The sequence below is a fragment of the Bombus vancouverensis genome, chromosome 3 (genome assembly GCF_051014615.1).
Source record: "Bombus vancouverensis nearcticus chromosome 3, iyBomVanc1_principal, whole genome shotgun sequence".
Classification (NCBI taxonomy): Eukaryota; Metazoa; Arthropoda; class Insecta; order Hymenoptera; family Apidae; genus Bombus; species Bombus vancouverensis.
The window spans coordinates 7,151,747-7,173,514 of record NC_134913.1 but is presented as its reverse complement, the minus strand read 5'-3'; the positions used below and the strand labels follow the sequence as shown (position 1 = coordinate 7,173,514).

General features: G+C 32.3%; 2 protein-coding genes across 6 annotated transcripts in view; both read right to left on the bottom strand.

The window, feature by feature from the left end:
* The window catches only part of Dh44-R1 (Diuretic hormone 44 receptor 1), a 76,346-nt gene extending 62,159 nt beyond the window's left edge, over nt 1-14,187 (bottom strand). For all 3 annotated transcript variants that reach the window (XM_033349407.2, XM_076627936.1, XM_033349408.2), the window contains exon 1: nt 13,444-14,187. Coding sequence is in view for 1 of the 3 variants with exons in the window: in XM_033349408.2 (XP_033205299.1) it covers nt 13,444-13,549 (106 nt within the window). In the remaining 2 variants the exon portion in view is untranslated. The remainder of the gene's footprint in view (nt 1-13,443) is intronic.
* An 896-nt stretch (nt 14,188-15,083) lies between these two features.
* On the bottom strand, nt 15,084-21,420 carry spin (lysolipid transporter protein spinster). 3 transcript variants are annotated; one of them, XM_033349401.2, is made up of 10 exons: nt 21,406-21,420; nt 20,538-20,939; nt 20,247-20,443; nt 19,999-20,150; nt 19,709-19,912; nt 19,512-19,646; nt 19,163-19,424; nt 18,981-19,079; nt 18,632-18,851; nt 15,084-15,484 (listed from the first exon to the last, which is right to left on the bottom strand). In XM_033349401.2, the coding sequence occupies exons 2-10, from the start codon at nt 20,746-20,748 to the stop codon at nt 15,405-15,407; spliced, it is 1,560 nt and encodes a 519-aa protein (XP_033205292.1). In that variant the 5' UTR covers nt 20,749-20,939; nt 21,406-21,420; the 3' UTR covers nt 15,084-15,404. The 3 variants fall into 3 exon arrangements, with proteins under 3 accessions (XP_033205292.1, XP_033205294.1, XP_033205293.1); XM_033349403.2 differs by lacking the exon at nt 21,406-21,420 and adding an exon at nt 16,819-16,913 and having other exon boundaries at nt 20,538-21,056; XM_033349402.2 differs by lacking the exon at nt 21,406-21,420 and having other exon boundaries at nt 20,538-20,845; nt 20,911-21,056.
* Between the last annotated feature and the right edge of the window lie 348 nt (nt 21,421-21,768).

Genomic DNA, 21,768 nt, shown 5'->3' with positions numbered 1-21,768 from the left:
TGAGCTGTTATCTGTTTGAATTCAACGTGGGTTTGTTTCTATTAGGTTCAATCTCTCAAGTGGATCGTTTCTCTTAATTAAAAATTTCCTTAGAGATAGAATAACAATCGTAGACTAATGGCCAAGGAATAATTTATTTAGATCGAACTAACTCTACTTTTCTAATTAAATCTTTAAAGTAAATATAAATATTCTAGCATTGTTATTTTTTTTTTTTTACCTAGAAACCCGCGAAAGAAAATTTTATACGTTTCCGTTACTTATCATGTTTGTATAATGATTCATCGTAATGAAAATTTTCGATTAAATAAGTCATAAGACCGTAAAATGACAAATAAAAACTAAGTTTCATAAAATATGTATCTCTTTATATTCAAGTCAATCCTCGTTAAAAATGTTAGACACACAAATTAGCGGTACAACAACTTTGGATAAGAAATATTAATGGATAAATAAGATTTCAAGAAGTTTTGCCTTTAAAAGTTTCTACGTATTCCACTAAATTGTTAAACGTTCTAAAATTGTTTCAATGATAAAATCGTTATTTATTTCGAAACGGTAAAAATGTTTCGCAAATTATTATATATAAATTTGTAGGAATTCAATTGAAAAACAAGTTGTAGGTGTTTAGGAAATATCGGTACGTCACATATTTTAATAAAATTGAATGAGACGCATTCGGATAAATACACTTTAAATTAGAAACCACCGATCATGCATCAATGTGTACCAATATTGCCGATTAAGCTTGCAATTGATATTTACAATTGATAAACATTATTTTGATCAAGTAAAACTATACTTGTATCAATTATTTCTAACGCGCTGTTTTTTACGCATTTTCTTCGTATATTAAATAAAACACCTTTTACAGATGAATTAAATAATTCGTGTGCGTATAAATGTATACATATACAAAACCAAAAAATACACCGTTATATACATTTTTGTCATGCTGTTTATTTTTAAAAAATTATTAGAAAATTATTGCGATATGTTATAAAAGGTAGGCTGACAAAAATAGCGAGTAGAATGTTGTTAACGTAACGCTGGTTTTTAATGTGCAAACTTTTTTGCCATATTATCAGTGGCCAGGAAGATCGTTACGATGAACGAGCGAGCGGATACGCATGTAGATACTTCGTGTCGTCTATCGACGTGGAATTTTTATATTTTTTTTTTTTTTTTTTTTTGATGGAGAAATCATATTTCTCGCTATTTTTATCAGCATTTCCAGATATTCATGGCATGTATGCATGCTTTTGCCTACAACGCACATATATTTATTATTATTTTTATTTCGAACTTTATCCTTTTGTCGCGTTAATTATTATATCGTCAGCAAACATGGTCATGCTGGATTTAATAAATTCCACATTTATTTTTCTCCCATGCAATATTCATTGTCAATGCAAATATCGAGATCCGATGGAAAAAGAGAACGGAGAGCTCGAGGAGAATTCATTAATTTACGAAGGGTCGACGATATTAAATCGTTAAAAGGAACAACGAAAGCATCGATGAAAGTGTACCAGTTGGCAATTTCCACGGTAACCAAAATATTTGCAGATGTTTCCTTTGTCAATTATCTTTGTATAAGGATCGAAATTATTTAGAAGATTTAACAGTCAGCTAAATAGTAAAGTATTTCGAATTATTACGTTATTCCAATAATTACTATAACAACTCTCAATGTTTTATTTTACGAGTATTTTTATCGTTAGAAACTAAAAGAAAATTTATTTCGATAAATGAATGAAAATTTCGATAAATTAAATTGAATGGGAAGCTAGGAGAACCGATACAACTGATACAATTAGGCAAATGTTACTTCTTTCGTGGCGTAGTAAAACGACAAAAGAACGACCCGAGTTATTTATTTCTTTAGTATTTAAATTATCTTCTATCGAAATTGTTAACGTATTTTATTATTGTTATAGGCCCATTGAAAAAAAAATACGTTGATACTGATACAAATGAAAAATACAAGCTGCCTCTATGCATAGCTTAAAAATTTCGGTTTAACATTTTATTAAATTTTCTCTAACAAATAAAACAGCTTTCATATGTAAAAATTTTTCGCGTTTTTACTTAAAATAATAGAATAGCAAGGTGTGCATATGTGCATATATGTTTTTTCATTTGGAAAAAAGCTAAAAAGAGGGAAATATCTGGCAATAGAATATGAATAGTACCATGTACGTTGGAAATCCCACACCTCTTTAAATTCTATACTAAAGAAAACTTGTCTTTAGTCATAAAAATTTGCAAGAAAGTATCTCGTAACACATTACATAGCTACTTCTGGTCGTTTATTCTACTCTTTCTATCCTTGACATAAGATCGTAGAATGGAAAGAACAAGACAGCCGATGTTAATGACATATTTAGAGTGGTTTCGTGCCGAACAATGAAAGTTTGAGATAAAACGTATAAAGATCGATGATAACATTGAAGAAAGCAAGTCTTGGTTGCTGTTTGCACAAAAGCCTTTCTTAAGGCCAACTCCAAACAAGATCCACGTGAAAATCCTGTGAAAAAGTATAGGCACGTGATACGCCAGCGACGTGTGCGAAAGCAAAATGCATATAAACGCGAAATGGATGGTGTACAATAATTCTAAGAATAAATCAGTGCGTATCGAGTATAATCGATTAGAAAATAAACTAATATACAAGTTTATCACGAATGTTTAGAATATTCGAAACGAAAGCTTAGAATGGTTATATCACAAATGGTCGATTTGTAATAGCTAGCTTTCTGAATTTAATTTCTACATTGTTTTAATAGGATCATAGCCCTTAACAAAGGTAAGTTTACCAGGCACATTTATAAAGCTTGGTCAAATAATTGGACGTCCCGATTCTTAAGGAAATGCCTCCTAGTTAGTTTCCAGCTTAAATTTGTGAAAATATTTATGGTTACGGAAAATTTAAACGAAGGAACATTCAAAGGACGAAACTTCGAAAATTTTTGCTTTTCCACTAGAAGAAACGATTCAAAGTAATTTTCAATCCAATAAAACGGTGTTTATACCGTATCCGAAAACCAGGGAAATTCCTTTTAATTTTATTAAATTTACTGTTGCTTTTCTTCTGCCTCGACTCGTCGCGTTATTCGAACGTGCAATTGAAACAGCATCGGATTGATCATGTGCCGAGAGGACTAAACGAAGAGCATCTTGTTTACCTGTTACTATCAAGAAAATTGTTGCTTCAACCAGATAACAGCGTATTTTCAGCACGTTCGATCCTCCGCCTATTCCTTTAACGAGTTTTAATCGCGCCAAAGTGGATGGAATAATTATCTAAAAGGACCAAGAAGGTAAACACGGAGGAAGTAACGTTTTCTTTACTCAAGACAAAATACGTTTGAACGTTCTCTTCGCTACTTTCCAAAGAAGCGAGAAAATTAAGGAAACGATACTGAAACCAAGTCCAGGCATACGTTTTGTCCTGTAAATACACAATTTTCATGCAACTTGCAAAAGCTTAGTCAAACTAGCGAAAACTATCCTCTTAATCATCGACATACACCGACTAATTAAATTCTGGTTAAATATTATACTATTCGATAGACACGCCCGTAACAAACCTACTTTCCAGGGTGAACAGCCCTAACTTCAGCGTAATTAGATTCGTTGATCCACCTCATCTCTCAACTTTCCATTTTGTCTTTTCGCTTCTCCCTCTTCTCTTCTATCTTCCGTTGCACTCGTTAACAAACCGTTTTACATTAATCTTTCTATGCATGTTCGATGCACCAACTACTCATTGCGTCGATCATCTGCCTTTTATTCTATAATATCAGTGTCGTTCATTCTTAACGATGAAACTCCAGATCTTTTTCTTCGGAACAGAAACGATTTTAACACTTTGACTGCTACGCCAAAATCGCATGTTTCGCTCAGGACGTCACGGGAGTATTTTTATTATTCAAAGCATATAATGGCAAAATAATAATAAGTTGATGATGTAAGACAACATTCTTCCCCGATGGACCGTTTATCTTATTGGTGGTCACGGATGACCACCGTGGCGCCTTGCTAACAGTTGATAGCGACATATTATAACAAGGCTTCGTTTATTTCAACAAACCATTCGCATTCGTTGTTTCGTCGCAAGCAAAACGTCCAGAATATATCGTTGAAACGTGTAGAAGATATTAGTAAACGGTATTTGCTCATTCTATATACAGGGTAGTTGGTAACTGGTGGAACAAGCGGAAAGGGGTGATTCTACGCGAAAAAAGAAGTCGAAAATATAGAATAAAAATTTTTCGTTTGAGGCTTTGTTTTCAAGAAAATCGACTTTGAATTTTCGCTCGGTACGCGTGCGGTACGTTATAACGGATCTCACTGTAGATCGTTGTCTCGATGGAAAAATTAAAAAAAAAATTTTTATTCTATATTTTCGACTTCTTTTTTCGCGTAGAATCACCCCCTTCCGCTTGTACCACCAGTTACCAACCACCCTGTATAATAGTAAGGTATGTTCACACTTCTAACTTCGATTATATGATTATAAACGTAGCGGCACAGGAATCAAGGGACGACGCGAGTCGAGAGCGACTCATGCTATTGTTTTACCTCAGGACATTGACTCAGCCTTGACGCAGAAATGTAATGATAAACAAACTCCGGGCAAAACAATGTCGCCGCTACATGCAACCATCGAATGAAGACGAATTTGAATTTTCCGACTCTCCCCCGACCAGTATAAACAAACGGACGCGATCGCGAGCGACAGAGTATCGAACAGTATCTCCGAGTATCTCACGAGTATTTATCGAGTTACGCGACGAGCATTTACGAGTATTTATTCCGCTATCTTATTTCGCGATTTGTACTTTATACTAACGACTCACGCATTCGGATGTACGTTAATTTATTTATTTAATCGAAATATATTTGACGGGTTGTGACAGCAATTTCTCGCTCTCGTTATTTCGCATTATCTATCCTCGACCAATCCTCCACATAAAGCAGCATTTACGATTATTTTCTAAGGTGTGTTTATAATAATATTCGTAGATTACCCCTCAAGGATATGGATACAAACACAGTGTACCGTTAGATGCAAGATTTGTTCTCATTTTTTTTTTTTTATTGATGTTCTAATAAAAATGTTTAATTGTTCAATGGGGCACCTTTTATTTCAAAGTATCTTCCATTTATCGGTTATATTCAAAATGCCCTGACTGTCAATTTTCATTCAATTTTTACAATTGTAAGAAGTTGAAGCGTTCCGGTCACCAATGACCAATGACCAATGATGTCGTATATGACCAACGTGGCAGTCAAAGTGTTAATGTGTTTGCAGCGGGACCATTACAATGGGTGATTAGCAACTCGGTTGAAATTCTCAGTTTAGTCTCATCATTTTTAAAGGACACAGTGTGTATCATTTATTATATTACCTTGACTAAGGTTTGCTTAATTCAGATACTTGGTGCTAATTTACCGAGATTTCCAGCGTATTAATTAATTATCGTTCTGGTGGTATTAGAGTTTTTAGAATAACGCGCAGCGAGCTTTCCAAACGAAAATAAAGCTTCTGAGTGCACATACTTTCTCCGAATGGCCGAGTGAGTTTACGTTCCGCAAAAGGAACGCGCGTCGGTCCAAGGTAATGCGCTTGCGAAACGTAACAGCCTACGCGTACATACTTGAAATAACTATTTAACATAGCTGCACGCACCAAACTTGAAATTAAATTCATATAAAGTTACTTATTCGTGTTAGAATTTTTATTCAATTACGAGAATAACTGGTAGCTATTATAAATTATGGGTACGTATTAAAATTTGTTTTATCGTTGCAACTGATTCTTAATCGAGAAATGAATTTTAATTTACCAATTTAATCTTCAGCTTTTCGCTAAACTTTAATTTTGATTCTATCGCTTATCCTTGTAATTCTGCCGAGTGCTTTTGAATTTAGGACAAAGATACTTCGTAAGTTACTTTCTACCGACAGATTTATGGATCTGTAATAAATATCGGACACGTACTACCTCAGAAAGAAATGTAGAAACTACGGAGAAGACAAAAGCTAAATGTGTATATACTTTTGAGAAATACGTTTCTACGTAGAAAATAGTTCACAGAATGTAGCGTTCTTAGAATAATTAAACAGCAAATTTTGTATGCTCTTGTAATAATAAATTCACTGCTTTATTTTACGCTCGAACAGACACGTGCATGAACATTATTTGCGTGCATCTATAGTACAAGGTCGGGAATAAATCTGACAAACATTACAACAAAAGTGTTTGAATAAATTTGAATTCATTTCTATCAAGAAACATAATCAAAAAAGATTTCTCAAAGCTATTTTCTTCTTCAAGGCTGTAAGTGCGACGATTCTATTATGCGTCAGACAAAGTTAAACACAATTCACTGTCACGTACATAACATGAAGCGCCATTGGATAGATACTTAGATATGATAAGGTGCAAAAATAAAATATAAAATATCGGCCGCTCAACCCAAATAGCCGAATGTATATAAAAGTGTACCAGGTAAATGAAAGTATCAAAATCTTCAAACGAAGGCTTGGTATTTCGATGTACGCGAATAAAGGAAGGGCGTGAAATTACATTCGTGATTGCAAATGATCTTGTTAGTTGGCTGATCACGCCGAATACCTTCGTACCGTGCTGCTATCGTTGTTACACAAGTTACGCGACCTGATATTAACATTTCGGTGTGTACGTTGTTGTTTAAACCTCATTTACTGCGATTAGCATTACTTTACATGCTCGTGCAGTTTTGCATATAGTAATAATCGATCGTAAATATTCATGCGAAGAAATAGAATGTTTTCTCTCCCTCCCTTTCGTCGCATTTCTTGCGATTATCACGTGTATTCTTTGTATTTTTTAACCTTTGCTGATCGTTAATAATGCCGTTCAATTATGCACGAAAGCTCAATTAACATAAAATTTAGTGCAAAAGGAAACTTTCTCAAGGAAAATTCCCGCTTTTAAATTCATCGCGTCGCTGTATTCTAAACGCGTAGAATATTTAAACGCTCGATAACTCACGCGTAACTTTTACTTGCGCCGTTAACGATTATACGTTTCGTATTGCTGCCCTTTAAAACGTTTCCACCCTATCCGAAACAATTCGTTAAAATCCAATACATCTTACCTGGTATTCGTATTTTATGCCGCTTTTACAAATAAAAAAACGAACACACGAACGCGCATGTCACGACTTTACTGTTTCACGGATGCTGCGGTTTCGTTCTTCTGCCAAGAAAAGGACATTATCCTCGTAAAATATCGCAACATAGCCAAAACTATAATGTAACTAAAATAGTTATATTAATTATATGTCGGAGATGAAAGGAAAACCGGAGCCTTCCCTTTGCAATTTAGGGAAAAGTCCTCTAATGTTTTAGCTTAGATTTTATCATAGCTGTAATTAAGCAATTCTTGTCGTTCGATCTGATTGTAATTGTTCGAGATTTGTGATAGCGAAATTGGGTTCGAGGTGACAACTAGTCGCTGAACGTAGCCACGGTCACGGGATAAACGTTTTGCCTGACGAAGGTGTGGATCGGTTGTATAGTTCTCCCTAGAAATCACATAGAATTGTACTTTGGAGATGTCGATATAACGGGACACACGTTGTATTAGGAATCAAATTCCAGACAGAAACTGCCTAGCAACGGCCATTGGAACTCTCGATGCTTCCAGTGAGCATATAACAAACAAATGCAGTCGTACAGCGAGAAAGATTTTCATCAGATCATCATTCGTGTGACCGCCTTGGAAAGTGATACATTGAGCAGTTTACCGAGTGTCTCAGCAATCGTATTTTTGTGTCTAAAATTATTCTACGCATAGTAAAGAGTTATCCCGTTGACCGTGGATTCGTTCGAACCCAAGTACATTGTTAATAGCGTTTATTAAACTCATTATTCGTTAAAACTTATTATTTGTAAAACCTATTATTCGTTAATCTCATTATTCGTTAAACTTATTATTCTTTAATCTAACCATTAATTAAACTTATTGTTTGTTAATCTTATTATTCATTAAACTCAATATTCATAATATTTTGTAAAATCATGTATAAACGCGTAAATATAATCTCTGTTTTGTAAAACGATGGCTAATTCAAACGAAGAATCGTTACGCGCCTTAAATTCTAATGTTAACCCGGCATATATAACCGTGTAACTATAATGTTAGCTACATATAAATGTAATATAACTATATTTGACCTCTACAAAGTCTTCATCAGTTACGTCTTTCCATTATCTTCTACTTCTAACTACTTTAAATTTGTCCATTTTTAGTCATACAGCATCTTCAAATATAAAAATAGTAAACAATAATGCTAAGTAAAGATAACGTAAAAATGAAAGCGCCAGAGCTATTCCAGATATTTGATAGTGCGGATAGTATCTGATAAGCACAATGGAAGTGTTCTAAATCAATGTCAAACAACACAAATACTAATCTACGATTTGCCAGTCCCGTGTAGGTCTCCGAACGAAATGAGAGTAATTAAGATAATCGATGTAATTTAGTATGTGAATTACGGTATTCTACTAGATTGTGATTTCGACAAACTCGAAAGATCGATCTACGCTTTATTGCCCCATTGCTTTATTACGCATTGGATTGTTGTACCGATATAAAAGGGCCCCGTTACAAGCTTAACTGTTAATTAAAGCTGATTGTATTGTTAATATAGTCCATAAAGAACATAGTATAAAACGTAGACATAATTCCTTGGGTGAAATCACGGAATAAAAATGGTAAAAACGTATCGAATAGATGTTGGTGTCGTTCAGCTTTGCTCTCGAGTTTCAACTCTTTTTGTGCTTTGCCTGCTTCCTTTTTATACCTATGCAAGAAGCGCCATTAGTATGTTCTAATGTTTCTGATTAAAAAGTAGATGGAAACCACTTATCGTACTCGTTTCATAAGTGTTTAAAAATGGCAAGATTTTATGTATCGTAGAAGCATTGATTTAGAAACGTTTCACGTAAGACAGAAATATTAATCCTAACGTTTAGCATTTATAAGTGTTCGAACGATGTAAGACGAATGTATCTTGTTACTAATTTATTATCTTTTCCGAAAGAAACAGTTGTTTAAGTTTCACTGGAATTTTCCTCTGTAATTTTTCTATTATCTCGAGAAACATGTAAACCGTTTTCTTTATTTTTGAACTGAAATTGCATTAAGAAACACAATCCTTTAAACCTTACTTCTATAATCTCTAAACTTTATACTATTTAAACTTTATCTCGACATAATTCTCTTTTCCATCTACCCTTTTCTATGAAACTCACGAAGCTTAAAGAATGGAAGGATGATCGAAACTCAGTTTTATTTAATATTAATCTTCGTAAATTTCCAACGAAGTATTACTTCTTCTTGCACGCTCTTTTCTAAATATGCACAGGTGCCATTTTTATAGTGCCATTTCTTACTAAAAAGAATAATTACCATTGTAGATTCTCTATAAAAACCGATCAGCAAATATACGATCTACCTAAATAACACGTAAATTTAACGTTACATAACCACGATACAAGCATCGAAAATATATCAATTATGCAAACGATGGAATTACATACCAACAATGAAAATCAATGCCATCGATCTCATGACTTCTGTATTTGGATATCGGCTTTATGGCAAACAAAAATCAACAGCAAACAGTAAATACTATAGGAAACAAGGCAACTGGGATTTTCGAGCAATTTTAAACGATAAATTCCGCTATCTCTGAAGGAAAACTTCTTTCGAAATTGTCTTACATCCAACAAACGGATCATTTTCTTTAACGAGATCGGGGAACTCGAGATTTCTATCCTCCCTAGCAGAGCTCACTGGCCTTATTGTTTCAACGATATCCCGACGTTCTTCGACAACGCGAAACGACCTGGTAAGAAACCGTAAATCGAACGATCGACTTGAAATTTACGACCAGCCATGGATCCGTTTTTATTATAAACCGATATAGATAAGAACCATCGTGTGGACTGGTGTGATCAACTGTAAAGCCTCGTTCAGATTATTCCAGTCACTTGAATCTAAACAATTTCACTTCAACTTTGTACTCGTACGAGTCCACACGTGCGAATCCAAGCTTGACTCGATGCCAACGCGACTCGTTCTTAAATAAGTTGGTCAATTTGAACGAATCTGTTCCTTTTTGGGCGTCGATCTCCTGGATAGAGAGACGTGACTGTTGAAAGGTAACAGTTTTCTTTAAAAGTTTCCTTCGGAAGAAAAATTACCCAATCGATAGCTACCGAGGTCCATTGCAAAAAAGTTTGTAACTTCATTACCACTATGAACCGTTTGAACAGAGAAACATCGAAGAAGGGAGAAACTTTGGAGAGAAACTTCAAGCGGGGTTGAAGCCAGAAGCGTAATTATGTTGATACGGCTGGAACGCTATTGATATTTGTGAAAATTAAAGGTAATGACATTAAATTGGCTGGAGTTGGGATTTTTTTTTTCAAAGTTCATTCATTCTTCTTTCAATCTAGAGAATAAGAGAACCTTTGAAAAATTTATTTTCTTTTAAGAGACTACACCTGTTTTACCTTTTCTTTCTGCCTTTGTAGAATGCCGTTCCTTGTATCCTTCAAAATACCAGAACAAAGATGCAAATAGATGTAAATAATTTTTCAAGACATCTCCTTCTATTGTAATCTATGAAAAACGAAATAATTTGTGCTGTTTAAGTTGAACTTTAATTAATATCACGAAGTTATTTCCTTACGCATTATAGAATATATAAAGCAGAATGATCCACGATATACGCATCAAATGTTAATTGACTTCTCGGAATTATGTCCTTCTAACGTAGCGTACATACATATATAGGATGAAGTAATTTGTGGTGTTAAAGTTAAACTCCGATTAATAATGTTAGGTGTTTATAACGTAGCTATAACCGTATAAATTCAATTTCGAATGGCACGTATCAAGAATCAGATAGAGACGGTTTGGTTACATTTGAACCTGTGTAAGATAAATCAGATCTAGATTAGGTATAACTGAACCGAGTCGGGTTTGAACTACATAGAATTATATTGGACTATGTTTCCGGAGTACATCTAAATTAGTTCTCAGTTACATCTGGATAACGAGCGATCCAAGTAGAAGTTCAACAAGAAGGAAATTACTTCCCAAGAATGTGGAACTGCTTCGACGAAACTACTTCCAATGGATGTCATTGACATTGCGTGAAGAAAACATTTCATTTGTAACATCTTTCACGCAGATTACGAATCAACTAATTATCCGACTTCCTACGAAATCATAAAATTATAAGATAGAAGTCTATTAACATGTAACTAAATTATCGTGTGCAAGAGAGCGTAGATTTTCAAAAAGAAATATATTGTCAGCCCTTGCTGTCCTAATATTTACGGTGTATAGACGTACGTAAGACAATAAACCAACCGTAGTAACGCTACAATCACCACTACCATTAAATCCATTAACAATTAAAAAGGGAAGCTGCTCCGTCTATTCCACAAACCCAGAATCCACTAACCAAACGCGTATCCTTTTCTAATCCAGGAAAGATCATTCTCCTCGCCATTAAACGGCCCATTCTGTGGCACGAAAGTCCAAGTTCCAGTAGTATAACCCGCGTTATGGCGCGACAGGCCACAGTCTCCGTTATGGCTGCAACGTGAAAAGGAAGGAATGGAAAAAAAGAAAGGTAAAAAGGGAAGAATGGAGGAAAGAGTATGGCGGTTGGCCACGAGTCGTTAAAGTTTCGCAAGATAAACGACGAGTGGCAGCAAGCTAGAGGACGAGTGATATTACGCGCGAAAAGGCGCTCGAGCTTGCACGACCTAGAAATGGTTTACCGTCTACGTCAATGCCGAGCAACGGAGAATAAGGTTTAAACGGGATAGTAGGCAGCCACTTTAAGGCTGGCGATAAAAAAACAGATCGACCGACCGACCCGTCTTCCTGCCTCGAGAGCGGTGGCGAGTGTTATTTTAGAATTAAGGGCAACTGCCGACGCGGCAATCGTACACAAGGCCGATACACAATCGGAAAAACAACGTTTGTCGATGATGAGTCTGGTTCCGAGAGGAAATTATTGTTCCAGGTGTGCGCCGTTCCAAATAACAGCGATGACCGACATTTGGTATCCAGGAATAGTTTAATAGGTTTCCGGAGACGCGAGCCGTTCATGATTCATAATTGTTCGTTATAGATACGACGTTTCGTTGGATCGCTGTCTTGGGGAGAACGCAAGAGAGAAATATGATAAATACACTTTCATTGATTTTCTGGCTTTGATGTTGGTATATGATTAAACAACTTTAATATGACACAATTGAAAACAATCTGTTCGGTCCAAAGATACGTGTCTTAAAAGTAACTGATAGGTTGATGTTTCGTGGAAGCTAAATAATATAGGTATAATTATTATTACTACATAACGCGAGGAATGATATTGTTATTCGAATGATGAAAGTATAATATAAATGTTCTTGTTTGTACGAGAGAACAAACGATGGCGCTAGGAATTACAAGAAGACATTTTCCACATGAATTCGTCGTCACTGAAGGAAACAGTCAGCAAAATTGAATTAACGATCGTCGACGGTAAGCACGGAAGACAATTTACAGGGGACTTTTTGCTCGAAGACTTTCGATTTATGGGGTACGAGTTTCACCTCGTTCTCAGAAGGTAATGAGCTGGAATCTTAAAGACGTAACGATAGAACGTTCAAATGAGTGCAAAAGTTTAATCGGGGCACGATCAATTTTATAGAACTTTACAAGTCGAGCATAAATCGTTCAGATTCGTTTACATTCGATTCGTGTTCGTTTACATTTAAATTGGCCACTGTTTATACAGTTACATGATATAGTTCAACTATGTAGAATACGATATTACTTGTAATCTAAGCAAAAAGCTTAATCGTTAAACAAAAGTTCATTAATGGGTGAAATTTTTGTTATGAAATATTTGTCCCCCTTAGGAAATATTTGTGTAAAAAATATTCAGTCTGAATTACGTGGGAGATCAAAATTACGAACACGTGATAATAACATCTAGAATAAGCTTAAAAGCACATATACATTGCGTGTCATCATTCCTTACGCAAATATTCAAGGTTTTAACCTTCAACTTGTTGACGTGTTCTAAAGGTCATTTTTGTTACACGAAACCTTAAACTAATTTTGGAAGGTACAAAGTCATTAAAAATAATCTATTCGAATCACATCATGTTTCGGAAAAAAATGTAATAAAGTTAAACATAATCGTTAAAACATCCGAAGACAATCATTACTATAGAACATAACCATCGTTGAATTAACTGTCATTACCTTTTATACGTGCGATTCAATCGCATTATGCACACATATTACGAACCAAATTGCCAAAAAAAATTAATTTCAAAAAAGATAATAAAACGAAATGGACATCATACCTTTGAAACGAAGTATACGTAAATCTGGTGATTTTCTTCTGAAAACAACAAATGGATGTTCTTTGATAACGTTCTTCGAAAGATCTATCTCCGCGACGATCAACATTAACGATATTAAGCAATTTCGCGACACTTTCTGCGAAATCGTCTCGACCCTTTCTGTGCCGGTAAGCAATTTCCACTGAAACTACTAGCCGCCGGCAAAATTTGAAAATTGCCGATCTTGATTGACCGACTATTCCAGTCGCTTATGAAACGTAATCTGCCAATCAGCTTCTCCCGCGTCCTCCTCTGTACACTATACACTAATGCACGTTATCCACAAGTAATACCGGACTGCGCTACATTTCCAGAAACTACTACGACCTTTAATCTTTATTTAGAGCTTTTACCGTCTTGGAGGATTCGATGCATAAATTCCACACAGTTCGTCCGTGAATTTGTTCAAGAAACACTCAATTCCCTCGAACGATACACGTGCCGCGAAATAATCCTATTTTGATTGGTATACTTTCAAAATATTCGATGCGTCGATAGTGGCGCCCTAATAAAATTTTTACATTTTGTTCTATAGTGATTGAACTATGCAACAGATTCTAAAATGCCGCGCAATCTTTTATGCGTTGCCAAATTCTTTTCACAAAATTATTTTAATCCTTTATATTCACAGTTGCTTGAAAATTAAGAAAGAAATTTTCTTCCTTCTGAAAATTTGAAACTTGCAGATATTACGATGGTAATGATGCTCCATACACTAGTTATGCATACTTTACATTGTCAAAAGGAGGTTCCAACGAATGGCTTATCTTTGACAAATATTAACATTGTCAACAGTCTCTACTTTGTTTTCGCGATAAAGTCGTTCTAAAAAATCGTAATGCAATTGCTTTTCAAAGAGCCTTAATTGTATTGCATTATTCAAAATGAAATTATGGTTAGAAAAGTCGTAGTTAGTTTAAGGCAATATCTGGAAAACGATTTCTTTTGAGATCATAGCCTGAAGTAATTCTTTAATAACTAAATGAGCTTATAAATAAAATTCATGTACAAAGTATTACAAAACGCATATTTTATATTTTTTTAAATAGTTATTACAACGAAAAAGATTGAAGTATTACATGTAATATACATAAAAATATATGATTAAATAGAGAGGGAATTATAAAAGTATTATTTATGATCTTACATACCAAAGTAACTGTTTAATAAGATATATCTTATTTTATTTCAGTTTTTAAAGATAAAAAAATAAATACTATTATCATTTCTAAATATAATTTCACACATATTTTACTTTGAAACTAAGTAAATTATATTAATCAAATAATTTATTTAGAGATGTCTTATCGCAATATATTTTATTATATCTCTCGCTACAAGAATTATTTAAATTGAACAATTTTATTAGACATATTTCGAGTGCATGTAAGGCACGTAAATTGTGAGATTATAAACATTTAGTAAGAATAGAGTTACTAATTTTTTCAAATACAAAGATGTTTAATAACAAAATGTCAATTTTGTTACAGGACGCGACCGATAAATATTTATTTTACATACCACGCAAGAATATTGTATTTTCTGTGTTAGATGAAAGTTACTATAAAAATATAATATGCAAAATTACTATAATACATATATATGTTAAATAGCTTTTAATCTATTTAAATATAATCTTCGCCAAGCTTAATATTTTTGTACATTATCAACATAACTGCCTCTCTGAGTATAAGTACAAACTAATGAAATTCATAAAAATTTTTTCTGGTATATAGGTTCTGTATTCAAAACATTTTATCATTGCATCAGTTGGGTCATAATATAATAATTGCTCATTCTGGATCAAATGAACACTTCTCCCTACTTAATAAATATTCGTTGCTGCGATGGTTACACTTGAATGTCAAATTATATAATTTACTTGTAGTCAATAAATCTGAAAATATTTAAAACATTCACCATCACGGTTTTTGCGTATCATCTTGTATCTCATTTTCAACTTCATCATTACATATGTACATTGAATCTGAAGTATTTGCACCTAGAACAAAATATGTTTGTGAAAATATGTATTAACAATAAGTAATCCCTTTTTCCTTCAAAGTTGACAATATCATATTATTAACATCATCTTAATATATTTCCAAGTTCATTTTTATTCCTAAGCTAATTTACAATAACATGTGTAACATTATAGAGTATAATAATTTTAGAACAAAAATAGTTGCTTTAATCTATTCTAGTTTTATAAAAACTACAGATAATACTTCGTGATTGTTACTTATTTATTATTGCAAAACAAACAAAGTAATCCATTAAATATACTATTGCTAGAGAAAATATAAGGCCAACTATAAATTCAATTGAACATCAAATATCAGAATGTTTCAAACACAGATACATCTTGAAATAGAACTTAAAGCCAAATATAAAACCGAGATATTTTCAATGTTATTTCTAGATACTTATTTTAATATTTATTTATATATTTTTATGTTAAAATCTGAAACATATTTGATATAAAATTCAATGAAAATTTGCCTTCTCCTTCTTCAAATAATAATAAATTTCAATTAGTATGGAATGTAACGTAAAATTTTGATATAATTAAACTTGAAATGATAGGTAATAATCTAATGATTGTAATTACACAAACAACAATAAGTGTTAGTATGTTAGATACCAGGTGGTACTGCCAGCAGCACCTTACATGCAACCGTTTATCATGCAAAAGTAACAAGACACATTTATACATATCTGATTATGCAATATACTATAAAATAACTTTTCTTAGCAGGCAAGCTTCATCAGTTTTTACGTAATGCACAGATTATAATGTTAAATTCATACATTTCCCAATAATTGTTAAAGCATGAATATATCATAAAGCATAAATATAACATAAATAAAAGACCAATGATAGAATTAAAATAAAAATAGATAGTTGAGAGTGGAGTCCTTGTCGAAATAAAATTAAGCAAAATAATTGAAAAATGTAAGAGAATTATGACTTACAAAAATTAATATAAATGAGAAGATAAGTTCGATAATCAATTTCAATGTTCAACATCGATCAAATTTTTCTATGTTATTAATGATCTAAATCAAAATACAAATGGCCATTGAAAATGTAAGATATAATTAATTTAAATTAGATTACTACAAGATTGATTTGTAATATCTCAAAAAAAAAAAATAATTAATTTTAATAATTACAGTATTCTTTGAATTTATTGTTATTTATCATTTAAATATAGCAAATAAAATTTATAATCTAACTTTTTCAAATAGCAGGTTATAACAATTTTTGAACTTAATAAACTGATTATCGTATCGAATGAAAAAAATTTGAAATCATGAAAATAAATTATGTACCAGATTTACAGCACTCTATCAGGAAAGGCCCAATGATGCCATTTATAAATATGTTGATTCAGCTTGCCCATTATTCTTAGAATCTAGATACTTGTCTGCAAGAAAGATGTATCCATATTATATAAAATTAACTTCATATTGATTTCACGTTAGACCTGTTAAAATATTTAGTGATAGGCATTTGAGGCGTTTCACAATCTCGAGGCGATTCGAAATTTCTTAATATCCTGGAAATTCGAATCACTTCGAACATAATTAAATTCTTAAAACCCTTGAAAATCATAATAAATATTAAATCTTAAAGCTTTATAAATGTGAACTCTTTAAAGTTTCAAGAAATCTTAGAAATTTCAGAACATAAAATAAGATAGAAACTTTATGAAATAAATTTCAACTTACTGATAGATACTTCAAGGATTCAATCCCTAGCAAATTGTGAAAATATGTTAAAATACAAGACGTATCATGATTCTTTCAAGAATTTAAAGCATAAAATCATGTTCGAAATAATTTGAATCCTTCGCTACACTTATATATGTATTCGAAGTAATTCGAAGTATTTCGGAGTGCATCACTAAGAATATTACATTAATTTTTCTAATATAGGATTTACTATTTATTATTTACAATTTATTATAAAAGCAAAACAAAATATAAAAACTGAAATGTTAAAAGTATAAAAAAATATAGGATAAATTTACGTTACCTTAAATAGTAAATCCCTTTAGTAATATTCACAATGTTTCAAATTTAGCAATATGCCTTACATGAATATTTTAGAAAAATATTTTTAAACAAAAGCAAAATTATATTTATTTATTTATGGTACTATATAGATGAGGATGATAACAATGTCTTTTAACAGATTAAGCGTCATGGTATTAATAATCAAAGTAAATAAACAAAAGAGGAAAATGTGCTTTTTTTTATTGGTGATTTAACAATCATCTGTAACAGTCACCTTCTGATGAAAATAAATCCATAAGCTTGATACTTTCAAGAAACATTTATTTTAAAAAACTATCAATTTTAACAAGTTAAGCGCCTTTCATTCCTTGAAAAAAGCAGTTATAGAACAAAAAGACAACTTCATACTATTTCCCTCCATTTTCTTAAACCATACAGCAATTTAGTTTCAAAAATATTAAGTAGATAAACATCTTCGACATATTTTTATAGTAAGATGTATGACAAGTTTTATAATCATATTGCATTTAATAATTTCGGGCGCTTAACGTGTTAAAAAAGATGAAGTTATAACATTTTCTTACTTTTTTTCTCAAAAACTGTCCATTTAACTCCAAGCGTGAGAACAATTCATGCACTGTGCAAAAATAATTACATTTTAATCATATCTAGATTATTACTTTCTTTTTATATTTACTCGTGATTTAAAAGACTGATATAATTTTTAATGACAGCCCTTAATAAAAACAATATTCTAACATCACGCAACGTTTTCCTCTATAGAATGTAAATCAATGGGTAATAAAAAATATGCCTTTAATCTTATTACTTGGTATTAAAAAATTATTAGCAATTAGTAATTTATTTCATGAATAATTCATAAATCTTGCAACTAATATACTACAAGCAATAATGCATTATTTTTTGGTTGAAAAAGATGCTCCCAAAACAAGACAATGAAAAACTTTTCAAAAAAATCATAAAACTTGTACCAACTTGTGTATATGTATGTATGTGTACATCATACATTAAGCTGATTAGTAGCAATTTTCATACGGACATGCAAATATGGTGCTAAGACAGAATTTCGTTTTCATTTTAGATATATGAACGCTGTTTCACTTACCTGCGATCATAAGATCGACTAAGGCTTTGTCCTTTTGTATGTACAATGCTGTAAGGAAGAAAAATAAGCTGCCAATGACTGCCACAAACATTGTAAGAAACAAAGCGTACTGCAAACTGCGAAATTCAAGAAGTGCATTGTCAGCTTGGTCTGTTATGTCTTTTACTTGACCGCCTATACTCAAGTCTGAAAGAAGAACTGTTTTCAGTCCTTCTGATAACTGAAATCAATCAATAAATGTGCCAAAAATTAACAATATAGTGACATAAACAAATATGAAATATATAATTTAATAAAATAAAGATTTAATATATATTCTCGATTTATTTAAACTTGCACAGATATTTACCAAACCAATAAGGTAAGGACTTCCTGCATCTCCAAAGGCATGTGCAATAAGTATCTGGAAAGCTTCTGCTGTAGATCTCCTTGTTGGTATTACTACATACTATAAGATTTCAAAAGAACAATCACTGGAAAAGTGAATTTAATATACAAAATACATAGAACGTAAAAATACAAGGACCGTACCAATAATATATCTGCTACAATAGACCAATTTAAGTTTAATGATAATTGTCCAAAGAATATGAGTATATAACATGCGACAGAGTCTGTATTAGCAGTTAAAGTCGCGAAGAACAGTAATGGTACACTAATTAAAAGTCCCGTAGCACATATCAGAGGATCAGTTTGCTGCCACCGTACTCTTAATTTTTGAGCTAGAAGTGAACCCAGTGGCACTCCTATTAAGCCAGCTACCATTCCTATTAATCCAAATTTGTATGCTACACTGAAATAGTTAAAGTAATTAGAAGCTATAATTTCTACAAATAGAATAGCTTAGGTCAAATAAATAAGAAATAAAATAGAAACACACTCATCTGGATCAACATTATGCCCATTAGGATGCAATGCAAATCCTAATTGTAAAAATGTTGGAGCCCACCAAGCTAATGCACCAGCAACAAATGCCACACATGTGAATCCAGCAGTAGAAAGCATAAAACTTCGACTAGAAGATAAAAAAGTAATAGCAATATAAAACACAGATTATATATTTGCTTTAATATTTACTTTTTCAATAATGCCTTGACATCATTTGACCACGTAGTATTTGACAAGTGAACTCCACCTTCCCTCTCTCCTCTAATAGGATCTCTTACTACTGCAAGCAATAAAATAATTGCTATTACACCTAATAATGGAGTAATGCGTAAACCCCATTGCCAAGCACCAGTGGCTCTTGCTGCCTCACCACCTATTATATACCCTAAACCACTGGAAATTAAATTATCTTTAAAATTAACATTAAGTACATTAAAATTATGTTTCTTTATTACTTTAGTATTAAAATTTGAATTTACCTTCCAACAGGAATTGCAAAATAAAATAATGCGAGCATTTTAGAACGCACATCTTTTACAAATAAATCACTAATTATTGTTGGAGCAATTGTGGAATAACTCGCTTCTCCTATTCCAACAAGTGCCCTGAATAAAAGAAACCATCCAAATGTCTGAAATATAATTTTATTTTGTATAGTATAAGGATTCTTTTTTAAATTAAATTATTACAGTTCTTTGATTTTTGTTGATAACATTCCTAACATTACCTTCATATAGGATCCAATAAATGTTGTTAAACACCATAGAAATACGCCACTACTCATAATAACCTTCCTATTGTAACGGTCTCCCAAATACCCAAATAAGGGTGCAAACACCATATAACTTAAAATAAATGCAGTTTGAAGTAACCCAGATTTATCATTAGTGATTTTAAAATCATGTTTTATCTCGTTTAGTACTCCTGCAACATTGAAAACAGACTTTACATACCTTTGTACAGCACAACTTTTTGAAGCATGACCATAACCTTTAAGATATTATAACGAAATACACACCAGCGACCGTAAAACGATCCATGTAGTTTATTAAATTAACGAAACACAGTACACCGACTGTAATCCAGTCGATCCTACTGATCATTCTCATTTCCGGAAACATTACTCTTTTTTTTATTCGTCTTTCTCTAGAAGTATTGTGAGCATTTTCGGCGTTCACCATACGATACTCGTACGTCGACACATTTGGAGTGACTGCTTCATCAACCATGACTCGAAAAATTTGTATCGGTGCCAATTATTATTTACAGTGATACAAATTTAATTGCTTATAAAAATATTTTAACCCTCTTGTATCGTAGCATAACCTTAAGCAGATTTCATTTTACGATACAATGAATTTTCACATACTGAAATATCATTACCAACGTACCAACACATTTCTGCCACTTATCTGCGAAGCTAACAAAAATAATTTATATAATGTGCGTTTAAATTATGTTCTACAGTTAAATAAGATGCATAACAATAGCATATCACAATTCGTGCCTGTGCCACAATATGTATGTATGTGCAAGTCTGACAACTATTAAAATTCAACATTTCGTTATAATTTCTCGACAGTACTTACATACATCATATTTTATATAGAATTATATAGATATATTTATACGGAATTAAAATAAATCCTTGTCGTTCGCAATATCTTTATTTTGTCATTTAATTTTATCTTAAGATATAATTTATGCTTAATAAGGAAAAATGTAGAAATATTCCAAAGTAGTTAAACGACATTCAAATATTTTTATTGTTGTTAAATAATATTCAAATTGCTTTTACTCATGTTCTTGACTTTATTAGTAGTATTTCAATATTCCTTTCATATATAAAAAACTGATATACATTCAAAGTGTTAGTGTTTACTAACCTGCAACCTGCAACTTTCATTTCTTATGCAGCGATATACATACTTACATGTGTGAGATACACACGTATTGCTTCGTTACGTGTACGTAATTGCATACATATAAAATATGTACAATGTACAGCCATATAAATATGCATGCATATTTAAACAGGTACTCTTAATTTCAAAGACTGCGATCTGAACATGCTAAAATGGAAAAAAATTAAATACGTAGCAATTTTTCTCCAAAATTATCGTTCCAGTTGCATATAACTATATGTGTACTCAATCTATATAATGATGAACATAAATATTATAGAAATATACAATTTCTAATTTCTTTTGCATGTTTTTAATATTGTACTTTTATTGTTGATAGACGCA

Bases quoted from the DNA above. Each gene is read 5' to 3' on its own strand.
- spin (XM_033349401.2), bottom strand. From the start codon at position 20,748: ATGGTTGATGAAGCAGTCACTCCAAATGTGTCGACGTACGAGTATCGT. The intron at 19,913-19,998 runs GTAAATTCAAAT...TTTAATTTCCAG, and splicing joins TTTGCAATTCCTGTTGGAAG to TGGTTTAGGGTATATAATAG. The intron at 19,647-19,708 runs GTAAATATTAAA...TTTATCTTCTAG, and splicing joins GTCAAGGCATTATTGAAAAA to TCGAAGTTTTATGCTTTCTA.